The following is a 23004-nucleotide window of genomic DNA, read 5'->3' as shown; positions in this document are numbered from 1 at the left end:
TGAGCTGGGGTCAAATTAGGAGGCATTATATTGCTGACAAGATAGTTTACAATATCTGCAAACCATGGCTCTTCCTCCTGAACTGCGAACAACTGCTCATCCGGAAAAGATTCGTTGATCAATGTCTTATCCTGTGAAGTAGACTCGGGATTCTCCAATCTAGAGAGATGGTCAGCTACTTGATTCTCAGTACCTTTTCAATTCTTGATCTCTAACTCAAATTCCTGAAGTAAGAGCACCCAACGAATGAGTCTCGGCTTCGAATCCTTCTTGGAAACCAAATAGCGAATTGCCGCATGATCAGTGAATACTGTCACTTTTATCCCAAGCAGATAAGATCGAAATTTCTCGAAACCAAAGACTATAACCAAGAGCTCCTTCTCGGTAGTGGTGTAGTTCATTTGGGCCCCATTTAAGGTCTTACTAGCATAGTAGACCACATGAAAGAGATTATTTTTGCGCTGCCCAAGAACTGCACCTACCGCATAATCACTCGCATCACACATAATCTCAAACGGCTCTGTCCAATCCGGTGCTGTAATAACTGGTGCAGTGATTAAACTCTTCTTGAGAGTCTCGAATGCCGTCAAACATTCATCATCAAATTTGAAAGGTACATCTTTCTCAAGCAAGTTACACAACGGCTTAGATATCTTTGAAAAGTCCTTGATGAACCGCCGATAAAAACCCGTATGACCAAGAAAACTACGGATTCCTTTCACAGAAATAGGTGGTGGCAGATTTTCAATGACTCCCACCTTGGCTTTATCCACCTCAAGACCCTTGCTAGAGACCTTATGCCCAAGAATAATGCCTTCACGTACCATAAAATGACATTTCTCCCAATTGAGCACCAAATTAGTTTCCACATACCTTTTGAGCACGGCACGAAGATTATTCAAACATTCATCATACGAATGTCCAAAGACGGAGAAGTCGTCCATGAACACCTCGACATTATTTCCAATTATGTTAGAGAATATAGCCATCATACATCTCTGAAAAGTGGCTGGTGCGCCACCTAAACCAAACGAAACTCTGCGAAAAGCAAATGTGCCAAATGGATAGGTGAAGGTAGTCTTTTCCTGATCCTCCGGTGTAATACAAATCTGATTATACCCTGAGTAGCCATCCAGAAGACAAAAATACTCATGACCAGCCAACCTGTCAAACATCTGATCAATAAATGGAAGAGGGAAGTGATCCTTCCTCGTGGCCTTGTTCAACTTTCGATAGTCCATGCATACTCTCCATCATGTAACTGTTCGAGTGGGGATGAACTCATTCTTCTCATTTGCTACCACAGTGATACCTCCTTTCTTAGGCACACATTGTACGGGGCTCACCCAAGAACTGTCCGAAATAGGATAAATGATGCCTGCATCCAGCCATTTCAGAATTTCTTTCTTCACCACCTCCTTCATGATAGGATTCAGTCTGCGCTGTTGCTCAACAGTTGGCTTACTACCCTCCTCTAGCAGAATTTTATGCATACAATATGAAGGGCTGATCCCTTTGATGTCTGTTATGGTCCATCCAATAGCTGATTTGAATTCTCTCAAAATCCTTAAGAGCTTGTCTTCCTCACTACCTGAAAGGTCAGATGCAATAATAACAGGTAAAGTAGATGCATCACCTAAAAAAGCATACCTCAAGTGTTCAGGTAATGGCTTGAGCTCCAAGATAGGTGCTTCCTCAATTGATGGTTTGAGCTTTCCTTCGGCATTCTTGAGGTCAGAAGTACCAAGAGATTCAAACGGCATGTCCAACTTTCGCCTCTAGGGAGAAGCATTCAGATATTGTAATTGCTCGTTGCCATCTTCATCATCACTGTCAAAATCCCCCACTAAGGCCTTTTCTAATGCATCAGACATTAGCATATGATTGAGTTCTGAAGTCACCGCGGAATCAATCACATCCACTTTTAAGCACTCCTCATCTTCTGTAGGGAATTTCATTGCTTTGAATACATTGAAGGTCACATCCTGATCCTGCACCCGCATAGTAAGTTCACCTTTCTGCACATCTATCAAGGTACGGTCAGTAGCCAAGAAAGGTCTTCCCAAGATTATGGAAATCTTCTTATCTTCCTCGAAATCCAGAATAACAAAGTCTGCAGGAAAGAAGAGCTTATCCACCTTGACTAGCACATCCTCCACTATGCCCCTTGGGTAAGTAATAGAATGATCAGCCAATTGTAGAGACATGTAGGTGGGTTTTGGATCAGGAAAATCTAACTTTTTAAAGATCGACAACGGCATTAGATTGATGCTTGCTCCCAAATCACAAAGGCACTTGTCAAAAGACAACTTACCAATGGTGCAAGGAATGGTGAAGCTACCTGGATCTTTAAGCTTTGGAGGTAACTTTTGCTGCAAAACAATGCTGCATTCTTCCGTTAGAGCAACGGTCTCAAGGTCATCCAGTTTCACCTTCCTTGAAAGAATACTCTTCATAAACTTCGCATAACTAGGCATTTGCTCCAGAGCCTCAGCGAAAGGTATATTGATGTGAAGTTTCTTGAACACCTCCAGAAACTTACTGAACTGCTTATCCAGCTTTTGTTGTCGCAATCTCTTAGGGAAAGGTGGTGGAGGATAGAGTTGTTTCTCCCCTGTATTACCCTCAGGCAGAGTGTGTTCAATAGTAGTCTTCCTTGGTTCCGCCGCTTTCTCCTTTTGCTTAGCTTCTTCATCGCTAACTTCAGCTTCTCCTTCTTTTGCCTTTTCAGCATCAGCAACTTTCCCAGACCTTAAGGTAATAGCCTTGACTTGCTCTTTAGCTTCCTTCCTACCTGGCACTTCCGTGTCACTGGGAAGTGTTCCAGGTTGACGATTGAGCACTGCATTGGCTATTTGACCGATTTGATTTTTCAAGGTCTTGATAGAAACCGCCTGACTCTTGCATAACAGCTTAAGTTCCTCAAAATCAGCACTAGTAGGTGCAGCTGCACTTCCCTGTTGAGGATATGATTGCCTTTGAGCATATTGCTGCGGTTGCTGGAATCCAGGTGGATTGAACTGTTTACTCACACCTTGCTGATATGGTGGCTGAATAGCATTCTGATTATTACCCCAGCTGAAATTTGGATGATTTCTGTTGTTAGGATGATAAATAGCTGGTACAGGCTGCTGTTGTCGCTGATAATTATTCACATACTGAACAGATTCGTTGACGAGAGAACACTGATCCGTAGCATGAGAACCTGCACAAAGCTCACAGATCATAGCTATTTGATTAACTCCATATGCAGCTAGAGAATCGACCTTCATAGACAGCGCTTGGAGCTGCGCTGCAATAGCAGTGGCTGTATCGACTTCCAGAATACCTACTACCTTCCCGAGCATCATCCTCTGAGTTGGGTTTTGATACTCATTTGCAGCCATAGTCTCGATAAGATTATAAGCCTCAGTATAGCTTTTGGCCCATAAGGCGCCTCCAGCTGCTGCATCAAGCATGGGCCGAGATTGGGCCCCCAAACCATTATAGAAACCAGTGATCACCATCCAATCGGGCATTCCATGATGTGGACACTTTCTCAACATTTCCTTGTAGCGTTCCCAAGCTTCGCACATAGATTCTGTAGGTTGCTGCGTAAACTGAGTAAGAGCACTCCTCATAGCAGCAGTCTTTTCCATCAGATAAAACTTCACCAGAAACTTTTACGCAAGATCTTGCCAAGTAGTGATGGACCCAGCTGGTTCGGAATATAACCAGTCCTTAGCTTTGTCCCTCAGTGAGAATGGGAAAAGACTCAGCTTGATAGCCTCATCAGTCACGCCATTATACTTGAAAGTACTGCAGATCTCGACAAAATTCCTTATATGCATGTTGGGGTCTTCAGTCGCAGCACCTCCAAAAGAAACAGAATTCTGCACCATCTGAATAGTGCCCGGTTTGATTTCAAAGGTGTTAGCTTGAATAGCCGGATGAAGTATGCTTGACTGAATGTCATCAATTTTAGCCCAAGAAAAGTCCATAAGAGCTGGATCGGCCTGAACAATACGATCACCCATGATTACTGGTTCTTTCTGCTAACTTCCCGAATCCGAATCTTCAAAATCTATCTTCTCCGGAATATCAAGAATTTCGCCTGTCTCCTCAGCTGTATCTAAAGTCCTCTTGCGAGTACGAGAACAAGTTTGCATAAACGCTCACTAAAGTACCTGAAACACAACCAGAAACAATAAATAACTAATACCTCTTAATCACTGAGTCCTAACAACCAATGATGGTAAGTACATAAACTAAACAAATACGCCGAGTCCCCGGCAGTGGGGCCAAAAACTTGTTAGGGCGAAAACACGCGCTAATAATGCACGCAAGTATACGCGTTCACAAATAATATAGAATACTTTCTAGTTCGTTCCCACAAAGACTCAGACTAATTATTGTTCAATTAAACTCACTCACCAATGTATGATTACTTCTCAATGTTAATACACTAACACTTAGAATTGTTGACTAAATATTAACTACTATTAACTACTTAATTAATCACTTAACTAACACTTCAAATTAACAATATTAAAACACTCATGAGATCACAACTTCATTACTACTTCCTTCAATAGTTATTGTTATTACCCTTAGCATGCAACAGTGATGATATTAATCGAATAATACGAAACTGATAAAAGCCAACTTTCATTGTACTAATACCATTCTACCAAACATCCATAATTAAGATAGAAGTTGAATAGGCATCAACTATGTTGAGTCCCTATATGTCTACAGAAATTGACAACATAATGATTTAAGCGCAAGTTATTCCTTTTGATTATACAGGGCGAATAAAACGGTTAAAGTTACCCACTAATCATGCACATCATACATGAACCTATGCTAGCATGGCAAGTTCTAAATCTCAAGATCCGTCGTCGCTTCACAAGAGATTAACACCCTATCTTATATGTTCGCGACGCACATAAGACGAATACGCACAACCAATACTAGATATCATGCAATCATCACACACTAAGGTATTAAACAATTAACTAAAGAATTTTATAGTAAATCCGTTACGACCCCATGATCACGATTAGCCCATGATAACATTTATCGTCATCATTGGTTCATATGAAAACATGAAAAGCAAACACAAAAAAATAATAACTAAACTAATTATATTAAACCAGAGTACGTCACAAGAGTAATTAGGTTCAAAAGCAAGAAAACTAGCATCCAACGTTACAACGAAATAAAGAATCACAAGCAAATATGCTTCCTCTTCGTTGCGGTGTGCTAAAACGGTCTTCTTCCTTATCTCCTTCTCTCCTTGCTTAATACAACGATCCAACCCCGTGAAAACGTCTCCAAATCTACTTATATAATAGTCCCATAAAACTCAGATTACATAGAAGTTGGAAGCCAAACAGAAGTAGAAGTCCTAAAATAATGTATCTTTTTTTCCGACCCTGCGCGGCCGCTCAGCATAGCTGAGCGGGCGCTCAGCCTTCTGCGCGGCCGCTCAGCATAGCTAAGCGGGCGCTCAGGACCCTACTGGAAAATTCATGAGTTTGCTCCGTTTCTTCGCTACAATCTGCCCCTTTCTTTCCTCTCGCAATGCTTAACACATGCCAAGGCTTATTCTTGATGATTACTCCTCCGAAATGCAACTAATACCCTGAAATGCACAAACACTAGAAAAACGCATCAAATACACAAAATACTTGACTTCAAGACACCAATTTAAGCTATTTTAAGACGTTCTAAGTGGTATAAAATGCCACTTATCAACATTGCTCATGTTAAATCCTCAAGGTTACTCCTACCAGGATTCACTAAAGCCAAACAGACTCAACCTTTGAAGACTGCAGCAAGTGGTTTTGAAGCAAGAATGGTTACTGGAAAGGAAGCAAGAGATAAATCTGGATTGGGTAGTGCTGATGAAAGAAGAGTGCAGAACACAACCAATGATCCAACTTCCTTAAGTGAACCAGGTGTTGGAGCAACTCCTGAAAGATTGAATCAACTAGAATCTGTACAGATGGTCTATCATACCTTCTTGAAAGAACACATATTGTTATATTTCATGACAGATGATAGGGTTTACCATATAAGGGAAAATGCTATACCACTGAAGTATTTTGAAGAACTAGAACATGTTTTATTCTTATTTCAAGTGAATGACAGAATAACAGAAAGTGCTGCAAACTATTTGAAGACTCAAATTCAGAGATATAAAAGGCTTTATTCTGTAAAGTCTGACAGCACATACTGTCCCAAGTACAGAGATCACAAGGGTGATATTATTGATATGAAGCCTAATACTGCACATATCAGAACATATCTTGGTATTAAGGGACTTGAATTCAATCTAGAGTCTGACAAAGCCTATGTCATAAGACTAGATCAGGAGTTGAGAAAAGCAAAAATTAATGATCTCAGATATGCTATCTTCCAAACTGGTGAAGATACTACAGAACTCAAAGATGCTAAAAGGAGGATGATTGATGAACTTAGATATGCTGAGAGATGTTTGTTAAAGAACTATCTCAGAACAACTCTTGACATCAAAGAGATCAGAAAGTGAAGCCAAGTCAAGATCTACAACAACTCAAATTCTGATATGTATACAGACTGAAGTTGTTATCAGAAGTTAAAGTTGGTAAAGCTTTAAGGACTGTAAGTTGTAGTTATCTAGTCAAATTCTCATGCATTTGTACTTAATGTTTTTGACAGCATCAAATATCTGTTAAACTTGTATATTATGCTAATTTACAAGTTGGAGGAGATTGTTAGATATATTTGATAATGTTATGTCTAATATGATTTATGTTTAGTTTTCAGATCTTACTTAAACAGGACAAATCAGTACTTAACTGAAATCAGCACTTATACTGAAGTCGTAACTTAAGTTATCAGTACTTAAGATTCAGGAGATATTTATCAGGAGATAATATCAGGACTTAAAGGAAACTTTCAGATAAGGAAGACAGCTGATTGAAAGGAAAGAAGATCAAGACAAACGTAAGAAGAGATATGCATGAAGAAGGAATTCTATGAAGAATGGAATACTTGGAAGAAAAGATAACTGATTGATATATTTTAGGAAGCAGAATTATATTCCATATCAATTAGCGATTATCTTGTAACTGTGTAATATATAAACACAGACATAGGGTTTACACTATAAGTGTTATCATTATCGAGAATATTATTTATTGTAACCCTAGCAGCTCTCGTGATATTTGTTCATCACTGAGAGAGGAGAGTTCCATATTGTAACAGAGTTTATTGCATTGAATAAAGTCTATTTTCTGTTACTTGTGTTATTTGAATTCGATTTGATTGTGTTATACACTGTATTCAACCCCCTTCTACAGTGTGTGTGACCTAACAATATCATTACCAGGGTACACGGGTCCAGGGACTAGTGTCGAAAGAATTAAGTTTTCAGGTTTCATAATCAACCAAGGAGGAAGATTATAATTCACTAGAATAATTGGCCAAGTGCTGTGACTTATATTCATCGATTGATAAGGATTAATCCCATCTGCCGTTAAACCTAACCTGATATTTCGAGGGTCCGCTGCAAAATTTGGATGGTTAGCATCCATCGACTTCCAACCCTCTGCATCGGCCGGATGTCGTAGATTTCCATCTTTTGTTCTTTCTAGTGCATGCCATGTCATGAGTTTAGAGTAGTCTTTACACATGAATAAGCGTTGGAGCCTTGGTTTCAACGGAAAATATCGTAAGACTTTTGCAGGAACTTTCGACTTTTTTTCTTCTAAGTCGGGAGAAATAGGTGCATCAGTCCTGTTTTTTGGGAGTTTCCATCTTGAAACCCCACAAAATTTGCACTTTGTTAAGTTTATATTTTCCCCCCAATACAACATGCAATCATTGGGACAAGCGTGTATTTTCTGATAATCAAGACCTAATTCTCTAATCATATTTTTGGCCACATTAAAAGAAGAAGGCAGATTTACATCAGGAAATGCCTCATTTATCAACTTTAGAATACCGCTAAAGGCACCCTCGGTAAAACCATGAGTGCACTTTAATAAGTAAAGTTTCACTACAAATCCTAAAAAAGTAAATTGTTCACACCCCGGATACAAAGGTTGTTTCCCTTCCTCAACAAGCTTATAAAACCTTTTTGCTGTGTCATTCATTCCATTCCTAACTCTACTTTCATCACAAATCATTTTATCAAAATCTTCACTAGGCCCATACCACTATCACAATCCATCTCCTGATCAACTTTTTTAAACTTAGGGGTTGACACTTTGTATACCCAATTAACAAACGATAGACACAGACCGTTACTAACGAGATGGTCATACACGTCTTCTTCAGAAAACCAGAAACGATTATTACAATCTTTGCAATGGCATCTTAGTTCAGATCCTGTGGCAAAATTATCAAAAGCATTTTGTACAAAATCTGTCACCCCATTACTATAGGCCTCACTGTACTTTGGAAGTGAAACCCAAGTCATATTGATTGTTCACAAACCTATTTTCTACACAAAGAAAGAAACAAATGACATACATCATAAATTATATAATCATAATTATAAAATCTCATTTATAAAATGAGATTTTATCAATACAAGCCTAAACATTCCTAATCAAAATTCATATTGAAAGATCTCATAGTTATAAACTAAATCAAAAAATAAACAAACAAAGTTATAATCGATGACAACATAGTCGGTACTCATACAATAATCACAAAACAAAATCCCAAATTAAAATTATACACAATCGATTAAACAAAATAACTAAAACAAAAAAACAGAACATGCACAATCGATTAAAATGTATTTTGAGGATAAGAAACAAGATTGAACATAGAAAACATAATCGATTAAGATTTGAAAGAATAACAATCACATGATATTTTGTAATCAAACTTATAATCGATTTAGGGAAAAAGATTTGAAGCAAGGATCTGTGTTTTACCTTTTTGGAGCTTCAAACTTCTACGAGCTGTGTTTCTCCTCAGATTCTCCTCTCTTCGAGCTGTGTTTATGAGCTTTGTTCTTCTTTCAGTTGTGTTTACTTTGTCTGAAAATATAATGTCGGGTTGAGCCTCTTTTGTTTTTCTTTTTTTATTTTATTTTGGGAAGCCCGACAACTCTTTTAGTGAAATCCCGCCCATCAATATTTCAGAAGCCCGCCACTTATTTGGCTAATTTTTTAATGTACTGCAACGCCTAACAATTCTTGTTACAATAGATAGCTAATTGTTAACCTTTTTCTTTTTTTGCACTTCAATTGCAATAATTTTAAAAGTCCTTGAAGTATATATACAATGGTCTACCAATTGCAACATCATTTCTCAAATTTTTAGAAATGTAGTTGCCATAGCCATTCTATGGTGTAGTGATAATTTGGTTGATATTTATAACTAAAATAAATTTAAGCAGACTAAATATAATTAATTGAATTTTTTTGATATATAAAAAAATAAATAGTACTCGTCAGGATATTTTTTTTTATTAAACTATCATAAATAAAATAATATAAATTATTTATCTTGGAAAAAAATATCTTATACAATTGATCCAAACTAATACAAAATTAAAATCAAAATGTAATTCAACTAAATAAAGAAAATCATATATACTAATTATTCGAACTAAAAAAAAATTATATTTTTGATCCAAGCTTAAACACATTGAAATGAGACTAACAAAATTATTTGAATTTGGTCGGTGTAATTGGTCTCGGGCTAAAATAATAAAATATAAAACACTGATCCGGATAAATCAAATTAATGACTTACCATAATTTGTAACTTATAGATATAAATTTAATATTAAAACATAATTATTATTATTTTAAAACACACATAAAATTATTAATAAAACTATATCGTTCGATCAATAATATTATATTTCTCAAAAGCTCTTATATTTAATTTATTAAATAATAACCCTTCTAAAATAAATATCTTTTTAAGGTGCCAATAGAATGGAAACATTGTAGTTTTTATTGCTAAGCCGAAACATTATATTTTAACTCTCAATAAAATAATAAACTCATTGTAATATTCTAAAAATAATTAGCATATATGTGCATTAATATAATTATGATGAAATCATATCATTTTAAATTTTAAATGAATAATTTAAAATTTTGAATTCAAAATAAATTTAAAAAAACTATATAATATTAAAAAAATTCTGTGTGATCCGTACGGACTCTAAGCTAGTAATACTAAACCACGAACCCAGTTTTTTCCTAATTTTTTTTATTTTTATTATAAACTAATTTACTGAGACACGCTTCGCAGCATTGTAAAATAATTTTCCGTCTTTCTTTTTTCTTTTTTATATTTCTTATCTATTCTTGATCATTTGGGAACTATGAATAATAAATAAATATAATGAATTAAAAAGTTTGAAAAATAGTTTAAATATATTATATGTTTATAATTTTATATAAATATATTAAAATTATTATATAATTATATAAACAAAAGTCTAAAATTATTTAAATATTAGCAGAATTGGTGCTGGGATTGAAGCTACTTAAAAGTAATATTAGTCGAGGACAATCAAAATTTGTTTACCGAGCTTGACACAGAAATTCTTTCATCTGTCTTGTCATCTTGTGTATGTATACAAGTGAAACATAATAAGAGAGCGAAGCCAGTTTCTCTTGCGAGTGTTCACTTTGAAACCTTCGACCCTCCCTCCGAGGCTCCGACCAATATTAGGGTTTATTTCATACACAAAACCAAAAAACGACAACGTATCGTCCTGCTATTTTCTAAACCCTAATTTTCACTCTAATCGCTAATTCTCATTCAAATTCATTAAATTCGACCACAATTAAATCAAATTCTCTCCGATCTGGTAAGTCATTCGTGTTCTAATCACTTCAATTTCTATCTAACCATACTTGCATATCCGTTATATATATATGTTCATTGTTATATTCTCAAGTTATAAGTGTTGTGTGTGTGTTAGCAAGATTATAGTTTTTTTTAAATTTATAGATTATTTGCTAAATTTAACTACAGAAATATGATTTATGATGTAATTAAACGATTCGTAATGTGAATTGGTTTATAGTTTTATTGACAAGGCAATTTGAGATGGTAGATTTAGGATGGCTGGTATCTGAAACTATTTAAGATTTTTTTAAACTCGGAAAGTAAGGGGACACAAAGAAGATGAACATTGTGTATTTTGAAAATAAAAAGGAGAATTTTTTGGTACAGAGAGATTGCAGTTAACATTATAATTGTTGGTGTTTGGTTGCACAAGTTCTCTCGGAACAGCAAGTTCAAATTTTCTCGGTGTTATGACTTTCAAGTTTTTTCCTTGATCATTTGTAGGAGATTTTTGTGTAGTTACTGATTGTAGTAAGTGGAGTTTCTAGATTAGTTACTTTGTCAAAAGTTGTAGTCTTGTAGATATTGACATATGCTTAATACAGCGGCTTTTTCATTAAGGTTATAAAATGACGTGGATTATGGTATATTATCCTTACCGCAAGTCCAATATTGAATGCTGCTTTTGTCTAGTCTAAATTTTTAAGTCTATCCCCCACTGCCTAAAATTTTATTGTATTCTGTTCCTATCTATTGATTATTATGTCAGAAACAACTAAGCTGTCACACTTTTGTATCAAAGCCCTGTTTCAAATAAATTTGAGATTTCTATTAATGAGTGATCTAATATTCACATTTTGCTCATACACTCAACTGAATGAACTGAACCCTTTACATACACTTACATGGGCTCAGTTTAATATGTTTTTCTGTTTTTTTACTATAAAAGGATAAAAAACAAGAAAAAAGAGGGACGAGAACAAATAATTAATTAGACTGGTGTAAACTAACGTAGAACAATTGCTGTCTCAATGAGTTATCAGCCAGGGAAAATAAAACATATTGCAACCAATACTAGAGAAAATAATTTAAAATTCCAGAGGTCCGTAAGAATTAACACCCCCAAGTGCCTATGCAGTACAGAATATGCGAGGATCAGGTGATCTTGTATATCACTCAAATCTAACAGGCACGTTTTGACATGCATATGTAAAAAGTAAGTAAAGTAATAAATATCAATATTAAAACCAATTTCTCAAGTTGAATCTATTACTCACTCATCTCCAAATTTGAAATTTATTAATGTATTTATCCATCATTTCATTTGTATCTTCTTATCCAAAAATATAAAATTACGTTGCAGATGGATTAATAAATGTATCATATAATGTGTTTTCTTGTAATCGTGCAAGCATGTCCTTGGAGTTGCATTTTATAAATTAAATCTGTGAAAAGATACAAAGCAGAGATTTTCTAGTATTTATGTTTAACAAATGCTGTCTTGTGCAACTTTGGAAGTATTATTGGTGCATTTTGGTAGACGGGTATTAAATTTTCTGGTGTTCTCAATGATCATAATCAGACGATAATGGTCTATCCTTGTATGATTCACTGACTGATGGATCACGAGAGGAAGAACTTTGGAAGAGGTAAGGCTTTTTAATTAGCAGTTGGAAGTACTCTGTTACTGTTTGTGTATTACAGACATATGGGTGTGCAGCTAACTTTCTAACAGTTTCTGCATATAATTGTTCGATGCTTTTCCTCAAGTTATGATGGTAAAAAATCTAGAATTTTTACTATACTTATGTTTGTCTAGATATTTAGGGTGTAATGAAGCAAGTACACTCATCTGGGAGTATTTTTGTTTACTCAAGCTGATTAAGTTTTATATTACTTAGTGCTTGACTCTTATGTGGACCTATAAATTTCCTTAACATGATTTATTATGCATGACTTTTATATGGATCTATAAATATGTTCCAGTTTCCGTGAGCCACAATAAATCTATAAAATTTCTTTTTGTGATGAGAACCCTTTTTTTCCATAGTTTGTAACACGAAAATAAAGATAAATAAATTAGCTCTAATAAAATAAGGTGTCCCATTCTATAAAAATTGCTGCAAAGACAAATAATTGACCTTGTGATAAGTGTGAAGGGACATTACAAAGCTGATGGGAGATTGTTGATATGAGCTTCCAAAATTTTGAATTTGCTAGGATTTATCACCAGTAAATGATAATTCGGAGTACAATGAAAGAGAAACATGTGTTAATTAGGAGAGCTACTTGCCTACAAGTAAATTTGACAAAAGAACAAGGTGTGTAGAGAGAATCTAAACATCAAGCAATGCTATGCGAGGCTAATTGTAAGTAACTCATGGACAGAGAAATTAGTAAAAGAAATAGTTTGGTGTGTTGAAAGTTGAAACTTGGATTTTAGAGCCTCGACAGATTACAGTCAATCTTTAAGATCAACTGCTTGCAAAAAAAATTTCTTGTTATGTCTTTTCTAATTTTCTCGGCTGTCCCACGTGCAAGCCCGAATTATTAGTATTATTAAACTCAAGCATTACAAAGTAATATGATTGTGAAAGCATAAAGCATATTTTAAGAATGTAAAGGCCACTTTCTCTGATGTAAGTTGGCAACTTTTTATCTCAATTTTTAATGGTGGTCAACTTACCTTTACGGGATCCAGGGCTAAGAGAACGTACAGGGGCTGTGGATCTTATAAATCAATACAAATTACTGCCTCATCATGAGTTCTTCTGCAAGAGGTCTCTTCCTTTGTCAGTTTCAGACACACACTATCTTCACAATGTGATGGGCGACACAGAAATCAGAAAAGGAGAGGGAATGCAATTGGATCAACTTATTCAAACTACATCCTACCCAAGCGAGTCAAATGTACGCATCCAGACTTTTGACATAGACGTCCTTAGAGAATCCTTTGAATTAAGGGAAACTGGTTCAGTTGATCTGCCTGCTGTAAGAAATCTACTTCCAGGGTTTTTTAAAATTATTTAATCTTTTTAGTTATTTCCGTATCATGTTACCGCTATTGACTTGCCTTTTAAATCATTATGAGTTGATTGTAAATGCCCATTGTGTGGGAAAATGACCAAAATAGCACAAAAATAGGGGAAGTTCCCAAAATGCTACATCCAGAAAAGTTGGTCTTTTAATAGCACCTGCATAGTGCATATGCGTGTGTGTATGTATATATTTGTACGACTAAAAACACATTTTGAAATGCGTTTTAACATGTAAAACATGTTAATGCATTTCATGTGTCACACATCCAAACATAAGAAAAATGCATATAAATTTTTATCAGTTAAATAAATGTATATGTGGGTGCCAAAATGGACCAACTCATTTAGGCATTGTAGCTTCAAATTTTGCTAAAAAGGGCTGGCTCCCCTTCTTCTTGAGGTACTCAATCATTTGTATATTATGATTTGACAGTCTGAAAAGGGAACTCTTACCATAGCGGGAAAATCCAGAAGTGAGTCCAAAGAGAAAGAGAAAAAACATAAAAAGCACAAGGATAAGGATCGGGAGAAGGATAAAGAGCATAAGAAGCACAAACATCGCCATAAAGATCGAAGTAAAGACAAGGACAAGGAGAAGAAAAAGGATAAAAGCAGTCACCGTCATGAGAAGGTTATAATAAACTTTTTACTGCAGCTGTTTTGATTGATAAATTACATGTAAAATTCGTTATGGTGCATTTAGCTTGTAAATTATATGTTACTGTGATAAAACTATTAATGACCTACTACCAAAATAAACATAAGCAATTCTCTGGCTGCTCAAATTGGATGAGTTCGAATAATTGGCTCAATGTGGAGAAACTACTCTGGATGTTTATAGAAATAGTTTTGATAAGAGTCTTAGCTATTAATTATTATTATATTCCATTGAGCTTCAATAGAAGATTTACTCTTTGTTGTAATACCTGGGTCGTAAAATAGTCTCACGCCAGCTTTTCATCCTATTGCTTTAAAAAATGACTCAAGCTAATACTTCTATCACAGAAAAGGAAGCATGACGGGGATGAAGATATTAATGATGTACAAAAGCACAAGAAAAACAAGGTAAAATTGAATTTGCTTACCGATTGTTTTACTTTGTTGCCTATTGTAAAGTGATGTTTAAAACCAGACTACTTAGCTTCAATAGCTGCTTGTATCAGTGTCATGAAAAAATATCAAACTGTTACTGTATGTCTTATTTCTATTTCAAGTGATCTACTATATAGTTTTGTAACGTTTTGTGACATGTTGCAGCATAAGAGCTCAAAGATTGATGAGATGGGTGCAGTAAGGGTTCCAAGCTGAGAAGTTGTATGAAAACTTTAGTTATTGTCCTCAAAATGTTGCTGTTCAGTTTTTGGAGCCCTTATTTAACATATTACATGAGGTGTGTAGGATTTGTCCTGATGTTCTTTTATATATTATGTTGCTATATGAAATGCCTATTGCTATTTTAGGATCATTGATGATCACAGTACCCTAAATTTATATTGATTTTGACTATGTTTTATTAACCCGGAGAAGATGCCGCCTAGGATTTCTACATTCTGTCTTGTGTGTGTGTGTGTTTTTTTTGGGGGGGGGGAATCATATAATCTGTTTAGTATGTTTGTTCTCTAGTTTGTACATTTGTATGTACTTGTAAAACTGATTCTTATGACATGCTTAAGTAATTAAAGTAGAAGAGGCACTGATTTTTTCTCTCCCCCGCTATTGAGGGTGCCATTTCAAATTCTGCAGTACAGAGTTTTAGCACAAATCTATTGTCATTCAACAGCGTCTGGCCACATCATCATGATTTGTACTGTTAAACATAATACTCGCCTTCTTCCATATATGCAGGACTACTTCTGAACTAACCAAGGATTGTCAAGGAGGTGAATTCACCGGTAGAAGTTAAGGTTGATACAAGGAACAATTTGTTGACATGAACTTTTTGTATCATAACAAGGGCACCAGTTCTATCACTGCGGCATTCAGACAATTACCCTTGTAGTTTTCATAGTGCTTTTAATGTAAACTCTTATATACTATATTATTCGGTCCTTTGTAATTTAAAAACTGTTCCTAAGTTTCTATATATAGATAGAGTCCACAAGTTTCATAGCTTTCAGGTGGTAGAAAGATTCGAAGTTCAGGCACAACGAACTGTGTAATTTAATCTCAATGTTTTTCCCCTAGAAATTAGTTTTTTTTTGACGGAACTAGAAATTAGTTCTATATAGTAATCAGTAGAATGGTCACACTAAAACTTAACTTAAAGTAGGAAACTCAGCAACATGTTGGGTGTTGGCCTTTTTTTAATACCTAATTTTTAAGATATTGTATAAATTCACAGCTGGGAAGTGTTGATGAAAATCTCGTCAGACTCACATGTTGTAATTCCGTATTTATCAAAGTGAAAAAAATTGATATACGTATAAATCAAATTAGATAAGAATTACTGGTCGTTTGGTTCAGAAAATTTGGGTATCAAGTACGGGTTTTATTCGGTTCAAACCCCTATTTGGCAGTGGTGGTGGAATTAGATTTGATATCTCGGGGGAGAGGTGGGTATGGAGAAGGGGTATGAGGTATCAGATTTACTATTATTATTCATCTTTATTTTACGATTAAATACAATTTATGTACACATATTTTAAATTTGATATATTTTTTAATTTTAAATAAAATTATAATAATATTTATCTAATGCCAATTTGTAAGATTTAATTTATTAAAAAATATCAAATTATTATTTAATTGGTTAAATTATATTACACTAATCATATAATTTTTTAGTAAATTTTTATTTGTAAATTATGTAAGAATTTAGTTTCAATGTAAAATGTATACTTGCACATAATATTATAATCAAAATTGAAATATCAATTACATTTGAAATAAATCAGATCACTGAACCAAATACATAATATCAGGAATATTTCCTTATCCTCATTCCAAACTAACCCGATTCCTAATTCTAAACTCATACAAGTTTCTGAACCAAACGAGAGTCTAATTCATCATCATCATAAGCACTATCGCTGAAGGTTGGTTGCTCCGGGGAGAGGTTTCCAACCCTAATTTTCTGAACTTGCGCGGCCTGCCCAGTCGCTCGAAGTGCCCAAGCAGTGTCTTTTCGAGAGGTTGTCACCCCCATCAAACCCCCGCAATACTAATTAGGGATGTCAAGGTTCTGAATCGTATCGGCTTCGATCTATACCCTATCCATTAAATTTTACCGAATTCTGATTCAGATTCGGATCGGATTTTAATCAAATTTTTTATATCTCAATCCATATCCAGATCCGTGATACCGGAGCTCCGATCCATTTATTTTTTATTTTTAAAAAAAAATTGAAACCGAATTACCCACTATATGTCCAATATAATTTTTTGAAAAAAGAAGTGCAAATATAAAAGCTCTGGAATGTTCTTTACTTTGGAACATACAGATGAGAGCACAAGAATCCTCTATAATCAGCAGTAAGCACTATATACATCAGATTGCAAAAAAATGTGTGAGTAGGCAATTCCGGGTTAAGGCACTATAAATGAACAGTGACAACGGGGACAGAAGAAATAATACATTTACAGAAAATTGATCAGATTGCACCTACACAGATGAATATGTTTTAAATTGTTGACGTAAAAAATATAATATAGGCACCATATAATTTATATATAATTTGTTATATATTTAAATATAATTATACATATAATAAATTATCGGATTGTTAACGGATCAGATCGGCCTAAATTATCCGTTACTTTCCGGATCAGATCGTTAATTGATCAAATTTTTTTCGGATCAGATTATTTTTTTAATGATCCATATCTGCTCCATTAGGTTTCGGATCGGATCAGACCGAATTTCCGATCCATTGACAGCCCTAACCCCACCAACCAAGCCCATCAGATATAACTAAGAAATCAACGCACAACGACTTCCTAACGTGTGTGTAAGTGTGTCTAATTATCAAGTAAATGTAAAGACATAATTAGTTTATGAGCATGAATGTCCAACCTTTTTGTTGACCAACAATATAAGTATACAATCCAACATATACCTATAAACTTTGTCTACCGCCTAATACTGAGGATTTTTGCCCGCGCTACACGCGCTCACTAATTTTTATTTTTTGAAAAAATAAGTTTAAATTTAATGTAATGCGGTGATATGAAATATAATTAACTAATTTTATATTTTGTTCATAATAAAAGCAGCGCACGTTTCACATTTTTTTATATGACATACATTGCTTTTGCAATGTCTACAGTTTTATGAAGGTAATTATCAAATGAATAAATTATTTAATTAATGAAAAATTTAAATAACCTCACTATGTGTTTCTTCGATATTTGTTGGTTATTTTTTGGTTTTTTATAAAATGTGATAATTATTTATTTATAACTATATAAGAATTTAAATGTAAATTAATTTAATTTTGTTATTATTTTGATGATATATTGTAAAATTTATTTTAATAGTCTTTATCAAATTTCAATAGCATGTAGAATTTTACTATTGTATTTTTTTTAAAATAATTTAGATTTATATTTTAAGAGTAGATAATTCATACCCAACATATCTTTATCGGTTTGGACCTCATAAACATAGTGATAATGACCAACAGAACACGGAGAACACAACTCGACAATTTAGGAGGATCGATGACGACTACGGCAACTCATGCAGAGCAACTATCGAAATCAGAAGATTACGAAATTTTATGGAGGTTAGTAACCCGATTCTTCTATGTATGTACTTGTCATCACTTGTTTTTAAAGATTTATGTTGAATAGTTTGATTAAGACTTTAATTATGATCCAAATCTAATATTTCCGTGTATATAATGAAAATTTTGTATGCATAAAAGTATTCCATGTATTGATATTGATTGCATGTGTAAGTTGCGATTCATATAGATAATGATTTGATTTCATGATTTACTATAGTAGTTGTTAGAGTTAGTAGATTGATCACAATTGAACCGGATTTCTGTATATCCTATTTTGGATTAAGTTTTAAATTTGAATGTTCCGGAAGTTAAGAGAAAGCACGACTCATGGAATGTTGACCGGGATATGGGTAATATGTCAAACAAATTTTTCATTACTTCTGAAAAACTGAATGTAAAGTTTAGGTATACATGATTAATCAATGTTACATGTAGGTAGAGGACGAAAACTGTTAGCCAACTTTGTTTCTGTAAATGTCGAGAGAGATGAGGATGGAGCATTTGTAAGTGACTGAATACTTGTATTTAAACGTTATTAAGAAGATGAAGTTTTATTGTACCTGACTGCGTCATCTATCTAAAATTGAAGAGGGTTCCATCTAGTTTTATTGATAGATTTCGGAGTAAACTTCACTCCCAATTACACATAAAGTGCAAGACAATTATTTGGAACACGAATTATGATAAGTATAGAAAGAAATTTTGTGGACTTCAAGAATTTATGAGATTTTATGATTTGAAAATGTATTATGTTGTTGTTTTTGAGTATTATGGGTATGAGAACTTTACTGTCCACTATTTCAAATATATGGCGGTTTCAATTATGCATCCATCAGTTGAGCCACTTGTTTTTTTCAACAAAGAGAACTATAACAATTGGATGATGGATGAGTTTATATATTGTCGTAATCATGATGTCACTGAAAGGTACCTCGCTTATATTCACTATAATTCTATAAGACTTGATCTTGAACAATCCTTGATGGTGATCGGACAATATTCAAGTATGAAGAACTTGGAGAATATGGTGACCACTCAAACAATCTATACGTTAATTATTAACCTCATATGTATAAACATTGATTTTATATCCTTAAATGTAATATTCAATGTGTTCAATTGAATATGAATTGCCTACTCATTTGGAAAATGTGTATAAGCGATGGAAAATATTGTCCAAGATTTGTTTAAAGCATGGATGCAGATAATGGGATGTACTCATCCATTGGGTTGAAGATAATTATTTGTTTGGGAAGGGATGTTATGGAGTTATGAAGGAGTTGGATATTCTCGTAGGTGATGTTGTTGCTATGAATGTGTCTGAACAGCTACCAGAGATTGTTCTACTTTTTATTTTTTTAAAAAAAGATGCGGAATCTGAGAAAAAAAGAAGGTATCTCATAAAATTTTTATTATTTTTATGAAGGTGCATCATTTTATGTGAAACATCAGGTTGTTATTGCCTAGAAGATAAAAATATATTAACTAATAAATCCAAATTTGATAATTAACAAACAAGGGATAAGAATGGAAGAAGATCGTTTTATAAGATTTTTTTCGAGGGCCTATTTAAAGCATGTATATTTTGTGAGTAAATTATTGTTTTATATAATATTCTTGTAGCATTTTTAATAAATCATCAATAATTCTTTTATGTTTCAACATTGTAACAGACAATCCCGAGGTTTGTAGGCCATGAGACTGAAAAGCAACTCCTTGGTGTTGAACATATTTTAATCAACGGGATTCAGTGGGAAGTGAGATACAATGCTAAATTAAGAATCATTTATGGGTTTAAAGAATTGATTAAATTTTTTTGGTATGGTGGAAAATGATATGATATTGTTTAGTTTTGATGTGAATGGTGGCTTGTATGGAAGGATTTTTATGTGTGAAGGAATTGAAATTACACGTTCCACAGAAGAAAGTAGCGAGAGGAGTCTGCCGAGTGGCAAATTTTTTCTTTTTGAGGATACTGGTCCAAATCCAGTTGCTAAGATGGGTATGAAATATGTTATGTTTCCTTTATTAGTTTGCAGGCTCCTTTTAAATACACATGAGTCATATTTCTAACATTGTCTTATATTTGTGCTTAGAACAAAATGTGGAAATTGTGGATGTGGCAAGTGATATGGAGGTCGAAGGAAATGATAATTCTGCAGAGGCCAATGTTGGAATACCAGATATGGAGTTGATTGAAAACCACAATCCATATGATGCGCAAAATGGAATGATTCTTTAGTTTTCTAAAATATTGGCTGGAAGTCTCTTGAACTCTAGATGTCATGGAGCGGTAAATTTCAATCTATAAGACTGTAATATAACTATTCCAATTACGTTGTTGTATTTTATTCAGGAACAAACTCTGCTAACATTTTAACTGTTTGTGCAGCATATTCCAAGAAATATAAGATTTCGAGATCAAATGTGGAAAAACGGAGACATGGTAAAGTTCAGAATGGTCCAAAGAGTTTGGGATATAAAAATAGTTCTAAACGGTACAACTGCCAGATTTCGCGTGGTTGGAGCAAGTTTGTCAAAAAACTTGAGTTAAAGAAAGATGAAAATCTGCGCTTCACATTGCAGCAGGACAGTGATATTCCAATTTTTAACATTGAAGTCAATCCTCCCAATTAGTAATGGAATTCCATATAGTTGATAGTACCTAATTCTGCTACTTAATAGTATCAAGATATTTTGGAGACTGAGACATGATATCCTGATGTTGTCAGAATTGTGTATCAATTTGAACGTGTTCCATGTGGTTATGCTTTAAATTACTTTCAATGATTATTGTAATTTCCTGTTTGCATATGCGACTTAGGTTTTGAAGGTGGTCCTGAGACATTGAAATGAATCCTTCAAATTAGTACTGGAGTGCCATTTTATTATCAGTAGTAGATATGCTGCTATATATTTTAGATATATTCTCAAGTGGATGACGCATAAGCATAGTGTCAACTGAACCTTTTTCGTTTTGTTATGTTTAATAATATATTACGTTTTATTCTCTTAATCCTCTCCATAATTGAAATGATTTGGATATTGTAATGTAGAAACATTATTTTTGAAAATCACTTAAGGTTAATATTCGATTTCAAGAATTTGTTACACTTTTATTTTTATTTTCTTTAATTGGCACATATCTTTGGCATGTAAATTACAGTACCTACAATGTGAAGAAATATATTTTAAAGTTAACTACATCACGAACATTGTTAAACTACAATATATGGATATTTTTTAAAAAATTCAATATATTCGTAGGTGAGAATAGATGATTACTACATAAGAAATTGAAGAAACTGACAGAGTGAAGTGAAATATCAATGCTCTTCATTTTCTATCTAACTTTAATTATGTAGATATAAGCAGATGCAAGAACTACGATAATGTGAAAAATGTAAAAAGATCCACTTCCATTCTTAATGTCGTGTTACTAAAGGTTTAAGCGGATATTACTTAAATCCAAATTCCAAAACATAATAGAACTGACAATAATAGATAATCCACAAAAATTCTTTTATGTGGCAGATTACTGATTTAAAATCTGCCTTTTTTAGTAAGGATATCGAGTTAGAAATGTTTTTTAAAGAAAGAATTATTTAGAATCCATTATATATCAACTAAAACATTGATAAATTGGCAAACTTAGTATTATTTGACTTGGATATATTAGAATGAGAGATTAAATCAAACTTGTGGCCTGCTATTATGAGAGTGTCTATAGGCTCCACATTGACAATGGTGATGGGAAGAAACCATATGCACTTTGCGGACCTTACAGGACTGTAAAGTCCATCTGGTGGCATGATACCGATGTTTCTGATATATTATAAGGTACCTGGATTTATAAGCCCAATAAACTGATTCCAAATAGTTGATGGTACGATTACAAGCATATATGTATGTTAGGGCGAAAACACGCGCTAAAATTACACGCAAGTATACGCGTTTGCAAGTAGTATAAGATATAAATCAGATTCGTACCCACAGAGACTCTTTTTAGTCAACTTAAGATTATGCACCTATGCAACAATGGTATGGCTATCGCTCAATGCTAAGAAAATAACAAGTTGAGATGTTTATAACTAAGATTAAACTAACATGCAATTAACTAAGAATAAAAATGATTGAATTAACTATATGAGACAAACATGGGATTCTAACTTCATTAATTACGTTATTCAAAGTCATTGTTCTTAACCTTATCATGCAATGGTGATGACAACTAATCAGATAACACGAAACTAGTAAATGCCAACTTTCGTTGCATGAATACCCAAGGGCATTCACATGCAGAAAAATGGCCTTGACACCATCTCTAGTGTGGTGCAGAAGCTTGTGTATTCCATGGCCTACAATAGACACCTTAATGTTGGAAGCTTGATCCTGGAAGAATTGAGCACAAGGCTAACAATGCCTTTGGTAAGTAGAGGTAA

The 23004-nt window shown here is 34.0% G+C and overlaps 2 protein-coding genes and 1 non-coding gene across 5 annotated transcripts; all 3 read left to right on the top strand.

The window, feature by feature from the left end:
* Nucleotides 1–3516: 3516 nt before the first annotated feature.
* LOC141709387 (small nucleolar RNA R71) lies at nucleotides 3517–3623 on the top strand. Its single transcript, XR_012569966.1, has one exon. It is a non-coding gene; the product is annotated as a small nucleolar RNA R71 (small nucleolar RNA).
* A 6903-nt stretch (nucleotides 3624–10526) lies between these two features.
* On the top strand, nucleotides 10527–15918 carry LOC141707549 (mediator of RNA polymerase II transcription subunit 19a-like). Of its 3 annotated transcripts, none has more exons than XM_074510764.1 (7): nucleotides 10527–10816; nucleotides 12380–12446; nucleotides 13499–13707; nucleotides 14269–14466; nucleotides 14841–14900; nucleotides 15093–15225; nucleotides 15681–15918. In XM_074510764.1, the coding sequence occupies exons 2-6, from the start codon at nucleotides 12416–12418 to the stop codon at nucleotides 15141–15143; spliced, it is 549 nt and encodes a 182-aa protein (XP_074366865.1). In that variant the 5' UTR covers nucleotides 10527–10816; nucleotides 12380–12415; the 3' UTR covers nucleotides 15144–15225; nucleotides 15681–15918. The 3 variants fall into 3 exon arrangements, with proteins under 3 accessions (XP_074366865.1, XP_074366863.1, XP_074366864.1); XM_074510762.1 differs by having other exon boundaries at nucleotides 10531–10816; nucleotides 13499–13788; XM_074510763.1 differs by lacking the exon at nucleotides 10527–10816 and having other exon boundaries at nucleotides 10832–12446; nucleotides 13499–13788.
* A 2525-nt stretch (nucleotides 15919–18443) lies between these two features.
* LOC141705990 (uncharacterized) lies at nucleotides 18444–21188 on the top strand. Its single transcript, XM_074508841.1, has 4 exons — nucleotides 18444–18559; nucleotides 20236–20564; nucleotides 20659–20855; nucleotides 20955–21188. The coding sequence occupies exons 2-3, from the start codon at nucleotides 20384–20386 to the stop codon at nucleotides 20802–20804; spliced, it is 327 nt and encodes a 108-aa protein (XP_074364942.1). The 5' UTR covers nucleotides 18444–18559; nucleotides 20236–20383; the 3' UTR covers nucleotides 20805–20855; nucleotides 20955–21188.
* The last annotated feature ends 1816 nt before the right edge of the window (nucleotides 21189–23004 follow it).

The sequence above is a fragment of the Apium graveolens genome, chromosome 2, assembly GCF_009905375.1.
Source record: "Apium graveolens cultivar Ventura chromosome 2, ASM990537v1, whole genome shotgun sequence".
NCBI lineage: Eukaryota > Viridiplantae > Streptophyta > Magnoliopsida > Apiales > Apiaceae > Apium > Apium graveolens.
The sequence above is the reverse complement of the archived record's forward strand: the minus strand, read 5'-3'. Positions and strand labels throughout refer to the sequence as shown.

Excerpts from the sequence above, each read along its gene's own strand:
- LOC141707549 (XM_074510762.1), top strand. The coding sequence starts at position 12,416 with ATGGATCACGAGAGGAAGAACTTTGGAAGAG. Across the intron at positions 12,447-13,498 it reads GAGGAAGAACTTTGGAAGAG|GGCTAAGAGAACGTACAGGG; the intron begins GTAAGGCTTTTT and ends TACGGGATCCAG. Across the intron at positions 13,789-14,268 it reads GTTCAGTTGATCTGCCTGCT|TCTGAAAAGGGAACTCTTAC; the intron begins GTAAGAAATCTA and ends ATGATTTGACAG.
- LOC141705990 (XM_074508841.1), top strand. The coding sequence starts at position 20,384 with ATGGTGGAAAATGATATGATATTGTTTAGTTTTGATGTGAATGGTGGC. Across the intron at positions 20,565-20,658 it reads AAATCCAGTTGCTAAGATGG|AACAAAATGTGGAAATTGTG; the intron begins GTATGAAATATG and ends ATTTGTGCTTAG.